Raw genomic sequence first — 8,711 nt, forward strand, 5'->3', positions numbered from 1 at the left:
AAGATATTAAGTTTATTCTTGTAGAAGATTAAGATCTGTTCAGTCACTAATGTTGCAACTAACAGCCTTTATTTATATATCTTTATTTGGCCTAAAACATGAAATAATATAATGGAAAATCTCTCCTTGCTGATGTCTTCAACTGCAAATATTATATATATTTAGAGATTATACTTTATTTATTTAGCTTGTTGGCACAATATTTTGTTGAAAATATTTACACTTGGACTGATTGTCCTGTTTAGTTTTATATGCAATTTTGTTTTTTAAAAGTGGTCTGATCTGCCACTTTGTAGTATATTCCTTCAACATTCAACAGTCCAATTTTCATTTAGGTTGTAGCAAAGGAAAAGTTGCCTTGTAAAGAGGCGCACATCCGTAGCTTCAATGGATGTAAAGAGAATTGTCATCTGCGTTAACCAAAGCACACCTCATGAGCTTTTTGCTATTGGATTTGAGTCTGAAAAACTGTATCTTATGACTCGCTACCCTCCAAGAATCTCAAACCATATGAACGTTTTAATTCATTTATTAAGACGGAAAGGAAACAGGACTCTGCAAATGCACTGCTGTATTTCTGAATCAGAATCCAGAAGACAAATGATAAGCCTGCTAAATCTAATGTAGAGGATTCATTTAACGATATAATCTCTTATAAAGCCTGCTTTTGCTGTAAATCTTATGCTCTGATGTTTAGCAAATAGTCTAAAGGGACGGCACCTTGTCTCACACCAATTTATTCCATCTGACAGTGACAACAGCATTCTCAGGAGTACGGCATGACTTGTTTGAGCCCAGGGGTGTAGTGAAGGATATATGCGCGTATACAGGGTATGCCCACTGCTTTTTCTAGCCGTTTAGAGTATACCAACCTATCAGCCCAGTATACCCACTTTCTCCTCTGTAACCTGCCCATCTACCTAGTAGTACATCCATCTCTACCACTACAGCATAGTTTGGACCCCTAGGGTATAAAAATATGGCTTAACATGGCCTGAAAATGACTCAAAACTATTGACACTTTTAAACTCATTTTTAAAGTGATAACCGACTAGGCCTTGCTTTATACTAATAATATTGCTTGTTTGGATCAATTCACGTTTTATTTTAATCACAATATATAAAGTCCACACTGTGTGGACTCAGTATCTCAAATTACATGGTCTTAGCTGCTTGGATTGATGCCATTTTCGCTGCATGTTTACAATGAATACACACTGACAACCACAGTCGAAGCAAAGCAACTTGCAATTTGCTCAATCATATCTTTATCTGTATTTGTATTTGTATTCAGTCATCCCATAAGCCATCATTGCACCAATGGCAGCAGTAGATAAGTCGTGAAAGGCAGCCTGTACAGAGCAAATTAACATTCAAGGGCTGGTGGTTGTGTATACAATCCCAGAGGCGTTTCAATTCTGACTCCAGCCATTTCATGTATAACCGAACCAAAGCAGTACAGGTTCAGCATGAATCATTGATTCTGCTTTCCACAGGTTCAAATAAAAAAAATCACTACCAACCCTATGGAATTACACAGCTCGTCTCTGTTGCAGAAAAAAAATGACTACATGTCTAAGATGTAAATTTCTTAACTACGGAGGGGAGAGGCTCCATTTAAAATCCGATTTAAAAAGTGAAGAACAGTGGTCGGTGGCTTCCTGTGATATCATTCCTTGTTCTGAGGTGAGACAAAGTTGTTTCCATTAAAATCGTTCCCCTTTACAGAGCCACTAATGATCTATCATTAAGATACATTGATTTCCCCTTGAGGAGGATTCACTGCTTATGTGTGTGTCTCAAAGCAATATCATCAGGTATAGACTTTATTACTATTATCACAGTGAGATTAGATTAATGTGTCGGGATAGAAGTAGTCCATACTTTAATTATCTTACAAAATGCATGATGTGTTGGCAGGCGCCATGATGAATCCACCAACTTATTAAAATGCATGTTTTGCACCGCATGTCGATGTGTTACATTGATAATGCGCCAAAACACGGACTGTCTGGCCTTTGCGGGTAGTGCAGTTGATGCAGTAAGCATGTTTTTAATTTTCTAGTATTTTTTTCGTAATCTTTGCAGGATTTGTCAGAAATAATTCCCTGACATAGAGTGGCTGAGAGGCATCATAGAGCATATGCTATCTAACATAGCCATTTCGCTCCTTGCCAAGCATCTGCTGATCCCATATGGGTATTGTATGTGTGTTTGTGTGTGTGTCTAAGAGTGTGACTGAGAGAGAGCCACACTTACTGTTTGTTTTCGGAGGAATCTTTCATCATTCCTTACAGATGGAGGGAACCGCGGAGCTGTACAGATAATTTGTGCTGGCTATTGATTATACCAGCAGATACATCAATCACGTTTCTTCATCTGGGATCCCACAATTGTGATACTTTTCACATAAATGTGGCAAGACAGAAAGACGGTGATCACAAGACGCAGTATTTCTGAGTGCAGCCAATTTGCTTTTGACTCAGGTTTCTGAATGTAACTTTAACTAATTTGCCAGCAACAGCCCTCAAAGGCTCGCGGTAGACACAGCAGAAGTACACAGATATAGAACAGTGCTCAAGTGTAATGTTCCATGTGCATTTAAAGTAATTTTAATAGACTGGGGAACAGAATGTGTGTGCTGTTATACATGAATGCATGCTTTCTAAATTTTGTGTTTGACTCACATCCCAAGAGGCTGTAGAAACAGACCCCTGTTGCTTTTATTTCCCATGTGCATAATAGGCTTGCTTTATTAGAAGTGACTCTGCCATCTCTTTCAGATTGAGCCTGCCTCACAAGACACCTCTCTCCCCCTTACTGACACTGTATGTGGTTTAATGAGCGCTCTGTGCGCTAATGCCTCTGTAAGCCATCTCCTTCCCTACTACTCCTCTAATCTTATTCACAAAGGAGCACAAGTCACCCTCCGAGTTGTCACTCATGGGTTTGGTGTCTCTATTACCTCTTACCTGATGTACCCCTCGCCATTACTGTTCGTATGCTGTATCTGCTTAGATGAACAATTCCTCCTTCATTTTGTTCTCTATCCTTGTTATGCGTGTCCTTGAACCCTGCAGTCATCAGGATGTTTTTATAATGTGAAGTCTATTTCTTATGCATGTGTTCAAAATCAGCTCCTCAGCCCTTTCACTTCCCTTGTTGATTTCCATTTTCACTCCCCAGCCCTCTTGCTTTCTGGCTCGCCTGCTCTCAGATCCAACTTTTAGGGTGAACATCTTTCTTGCTCTCTTTCCAGTGCTCCCTTTGATAACATATAGACCCGTGCTCCTCATTTCCCACTGTCACCCCCTGCAGTCATCTGTCTAAATCTAATATGGATGGATAAGTCAAAGCTAAAGTTTGTCTAAAGGCATGTGCGTAATGCTTAGTTATGTAGCAGACAGCCCTGCTGTCCTCAGCACAAGAAGATAGCTATTTCTGCCTCTCAACCCTAACACATAGAGAGAGTAAGTGCACTTTACTGCTGACCTAAAATAAAACCAAATGTAGCTTAATAACTTGGCAAATGGACTCGCTAACTGGTGCACTTTGAGTGCACACAAGTGGCTCATTGCTATCTGCTGCCTGTCATTGACAAAACTGCAACTAGCCTCAGCCTTGACTGCACATAGAGGCTGGACGGCAGCCGAACACATAGGGAAGGACGTCCCCAGACCGGCCTAAGCCATCCTATTAGTCTCCAATTATCTTTGAGATGATAGCAAGGCCTGCCAAGTTAGACCATTTCAACAGTGGTTGGAAAACATTGTGTCCTGGTGTGCCCGTCTTGTATTTGTATCACTGATTAGGTAGAATATAGAAAAGGACTGAAGGGAGTAGTCACGAATACTAGGCATACACACACACACACACACACACACACNGAAAACATGCAAAAAAGTAAGAAATCAGGAAGGGGGCAAACACTTTTTCACACCACTGTATATATATATGACCAATCAGCCTTCACCCACTTCATCAGAGAAACTCTCTCGCCCTATAAAAACTCCTCTGTTCTGATCTCTATGGTACTTTTCATGATGGTTATTGTGAAAACACAACATGTTGCTACACCTGCCAAAGTTGTGAGACTAAAATACAATCCTACTTGGAGAATAAAGGGCACATGTGCAAGTAAATAAACAGTAACTAAGCGACGGCTTTCCCTCTCTCTTGTTGATTGTTATTTCTGAGCTAAACTCTACTAATGGAATATTCTTTTCTGGGGCTCAAAACAAACTAACCTCATATGTCACTGTAAAGGTTGTGCTTTGTCTCTTTCTTCCATGTCATCCTATAATAGCTTAAATAGCCAGCGAAAGAAGAGCATACTGGTCAATCCACAGTGATGTCATTGTGTTCGTCAGTGAGCAACACAGCTCAGTAAAAGGATGCTGAAACACTGGAAACACATATAGCTCTGAACTGGAAAGAAAGCATATTGTGTTGGTTTTGAAGGGGGGAGGGTGTTTCATATTTTTCTTTGTGAAGACTATGGCTGCGTATAGGTATTCAATACCTTTTAAGGTATCAATGGAAATAACCCAGTGCCAAGTCGAAACCTTTCCATTCAAACGATACCTGCATTCAATCCTTTTTGTATCCAGATTTAGAAAAAAAGAGAGTATATGTTTGGTTTTAGTTGAAGCTACTACAGCAGCTACAATCCATCGGATCTATGATGTGAGTATTTGATTATTTGGAAGTTCAGTGTGCCGAGATGCCACCAGAAAATTCCAAAGTAAAGCTTTACTACATGCCTGTGGTGTTGAATAAAGCAGGAGAAAAAGGTATCCAATGGAGCACTTTTTGTATGGTAGCACTTTAAGAACACTAGTATAGGTATTGGAATTGGTACTGGTGATGATACCCAGCCCTAATGTGGACCATATTTGAGTTTTAGATCTTGAGAATGATAACCTTTTTGGAAGGTGACTCCACATGTCTTCAAAGGTTAAGACTTTCTTTAAGGGTTGAGGTTAGATTAAGGTTCAGGTAAAGGTTAGGGTTAGGGTTAGGGTCACTTAGTTGTGATGGTTAAGGGACAGGAAGTGCATTATGTTAGTGAGCGTCCTCACACGCATAGTGGAATAAATATGTTGCAGATTATCAACCAAATTAATGACATTTTTGTTTTTCTTTCTGTTGAAGCTTTGAGGGACGTCCCCTTAACCAAACAGAATAACTACAATTAACCTAACATCACCTAACATTAACAATTCCAATATGATATTTTCATGGACTAGCAATTTTGGTTTTAAAATTTGTTACTCTCTCTCAAAGCCTGAAAGCAGAGACGTGAGTCTCAAACTTGTGATGTCCATAGACAATGAATGGTAGACTGATTTTGTGTACCCATAGAATATTTTCATTTTTATACACATAGGAGCTTTATTCTATTCGATATTCTATCAAAGAAGATTCCCGTAGTAGCTCTCAGTGTCATCTATAACATCTTCCCGATTCATTATCTATGGACTATTCTTGACTTTATACTTGATGACATCACACATTTGAGTTTAAGCCCTCTAGGTTTTAGATTTGGATGAAAGTTGTTCATGTTTGCTTATATTTTGGGACTGACTCACACTATAGGAATAATAATGATTTTGAAAATTGGTGTAGTTCCCCTTTAAGCTCACCTGTGATCTGTAACCTCAAACATTACTGAGGATTAGCTTCCATTTGTACACGTAACAAGTGTTATTGACTAACCTTTCCAGTTTATAGCTCAATGCATATTGCAGATTTTAAACGCTGGACCCCGGCTGCTCCGCACGCCGTTGATCTTTTAAAATAAGCGAATGTAAATAACAAATTCCTCGACATTGCCCTCAAAGGCCCGGTTGGTCCCCTCCATTCACCTGCTCCACCTGACATTTCAACAATGCTGCCTGTTGGATGCTGTAGTGCCGGCAGAAGGTCATCTGTTGCCTATACCGAGCTACTGTGTCCTCGCAGACGGGCCTGAGAGTGCTATCACCCTGATTTTAATTCTAACAAAGCAACTATAGAGTGTGAAATGTCATTTAGGTGTCGGGATTTACCTTAAAGCTCTGCAACTGCATCTCAGGCTGTGGATTCTTTTACAATCCCTACCCTGCTCTTCTCTTCCTGCAAAGCAGATCTCTCATGATATGGTCCATGAAACATAAGTGCATTGCATGCTGTTAATGAAGAGCATCGCAGTCAGCTACACTGGTGGATAACTGAGACTACAGCGCCTCATAATCATCAAATAATTGTGGGCAGCAGCATGGAGCTATATGGTTGACAAAAGTTGCAGCTTCGGGCTGGGTTGTGCACCCGGGACGTGACAAATGTGTTTGCGGGCACGTGGGTGCACCTGTATGTGCGTGTGAGTCCAAACTGCTGCACCTCAAGTATGCAGGTTTCCTCTGACATGGCTGTGATATTAAATTAAGGAACAGACCCATAAACCAGACTCCTATGATTAACCATATATGGTGGCTTTGCAGTACACATAAATTACGCCTGGGCTCTGTGCTGTATGGCTTTCTGTGCTGTTGTAGCTTATATTGATGTGGTGCAGTAACCCACCGTGGGTCGATATATCATGCGGCCTCGCAATTAATGGCACAGCACCACCAGTGAACTTGGCCATCTGTATACCAGTTAAGAATGGCTGAGGAGATTAGGCTACCCCAGACAATAATATCAGACTGAGAGAATGCAAAAAGATGGAGTTGGTATTTGGAGTTTGGGGGGAAAGGATGGAAATAATGCAAAACAGCTAAATACCAAGAGAGGGGCAGAGTGAAAGGGGGGGCAAGAGGATGGTGGGGGTGGGTTGTGAGTCTGTAAGTGTGCGCAAGCGTAAGGGAAACACAACAGGGCAAAATGGTAAATTCTTGTTACATGTAACTAAGAATATGATGGTGAAAACACGTGCACGCATTGCTAAAGGAGAGGGGTATTGACTACACACACACACACACACACACACACACACGCACCAACACAGAAGGAGACCCACACAGAGTATTGATAGATGGGCGCACAGTTTTATACTCGATTAGGAGAGTCCCTCTTGATAGCAGGTGCAGAATCCATACGACGGCTTTCTTGAATGAGAATCAGCAAAGCCTGCACGACCGGTGCCTTCAGCCCCACAAGAGTTTTTGGGGGGAGGCGTTAGCAACCGGGGCTGAAACTGGACAATAGGCTCCGTGCGTACAGATTAAGGACAATCAATGATTATGCAGGGCCACGCTTTATAAAGTTGACTGGCTTCCAACATTTTCCGTGATTAGCATTTCAGTCCATGCCAATGAGCCAGCCACTCTAACTAGTCAAGGGAAGGAAATGGATAGATCTCACTCAGACAAACGGGCTTATTTGCTTTGCTGGGGGTGTTTTTGAGCCACATCTTTAAGCGCACAGCGTTATAGAATAGAAAAATAAGTATCCTTAGGCTCTAATAAGCCATACCGCCAGGAAATGGAGGAAAAACACATTGCAGCTCTGCGACTAACAGGCTACAGCACAGGCTTCTGCCACATCCTTCAAGCTGCCCGAGCCACTTCACAAAAGACGCCAAAAACCCTTATTAGATATTTACAGTGCGTTTGATAAGACGACGTTTTTCTTGATGCAAACATCTGATACAAAGCAGGTTCTGCTCGGAGGAGACGAGCCACCCCGTGATGTATTATAAGAAAGGAGGACAACTGGATTTTGAAACAACACACGCTCTCATAAAGATGGTAACATAAACAGAACTTACCCATATCCGCTTATCTGTCAGCTCCAGCCTACAGGTTTTAATGGCTTCTGGTGCGCGACATCCGAGTCCGCATGACGCGCTCTCCACAGACAGGTACCGTCCTAATCCACTAGCCCGGTCTCTCCGCGCAGCCGCCGACTCCAAAGCGCACCTGCCCTTTACTCTCCCGGACCTGGATGAGCTATCCGGTTTAGTTCTGCATCTATAACCGTACAGCTGAACCGGGGCGAATGTCATTTACTTCCAACTCCAGATTAAAGGGTGAAAAAAATCCGGGTTCAGAACTCCCTATCCATGTCTTCACAGCGAAAGATTTTTTTTTTCAAGTTACAGCCAAAAAGAGTACTGCAGTAGGCGCAGACAATAACGAAGCCACATCCAAGTAATTCATGTCAGTCTCACATGCGCATGGAGAATCCGCGAAAATCCTGTCCCGAAACTTCACAAATACGGTGGCATGATGCAAAAAAAGAGGACGTAATTTTCCAAAGGAGTCGAGCAGCCCTTAGATTCCTCTCCCAAGTAAAACCCCCGGCGTCTCTATTCTCGAGGATGCTCAGACTGATCCGCGCATGGCGCACTGAGAAAAGTACCGGTCAGTTATCCACAAGTCTCTGTGAAACGCTGTCAACGAGTCTCGCGGAGTAATAATCAAACATCCAAATATCCACCTTTGTGTCCAAATCCTGCTCTCATTCTCGGTGCTGCTCGGTTTGAAATGCAGCATGACGCTGTTGTTAATCACGTCTGCATGTCGAGGCAACTTTGTCAGGCAGAATCGGAATGCCCTCTTCTGGTGAGACTGCGACCCGTGAACTTGTCCAAGGGTGCATCGTGAGTTAAATGTTAGGGTGGCGCGATTTTAAGGCGAGACTGAAATGACTCCTCTCATCGCCAGCCCTTTATTTTAACTGCTTCATTGAGCTTAAGAAAATCTTTTTTTAAATGTCCTCACAATTCA

At 41.9% G+C, this 8,711-nt stretch overlaps 1 protein-coding gene across 1 annotated transcript in view; it reads right to left on the reverse strand.

Moving 5' to 3' along the window:
• The window catches only part of LOC126395580 (leucine-rich repeat transmembrane neuronal protein 4), a 132,636-nt gene extending 124,152 nt beyond the window's left edge, over positions 1-8,484 (reverse strand). Inside the window, exon 1 of the mRNA XM_050053157.1 lies at positions 7,751-8,484. Coding sequence (XP_049909114.1) covers positions 7,751-7,754 — 4 coding nt within the window. The 5' untranslated portion in view covers positions 7,755-8,484. The remainder of the gene's footprint in view (positions 1-7,750) is intronic.
• Positions 8,485-8,711: the final 227 nt, after the last annotated feature.

This window comes from Epinephelus moara, chromosome 9 (assembly GCF_006386435.1).
Source record: "Epinephelus moara isolate mb chromosome 9, YSFRI_EMoa_1.0, whole genome shotgun sequence".
Lineage (NCBI taxonomy): Eukaryota > Metazoa > Chordata > Actinopteri > Perciformes > Serranidae > Epinephelus > Epinephelus moara.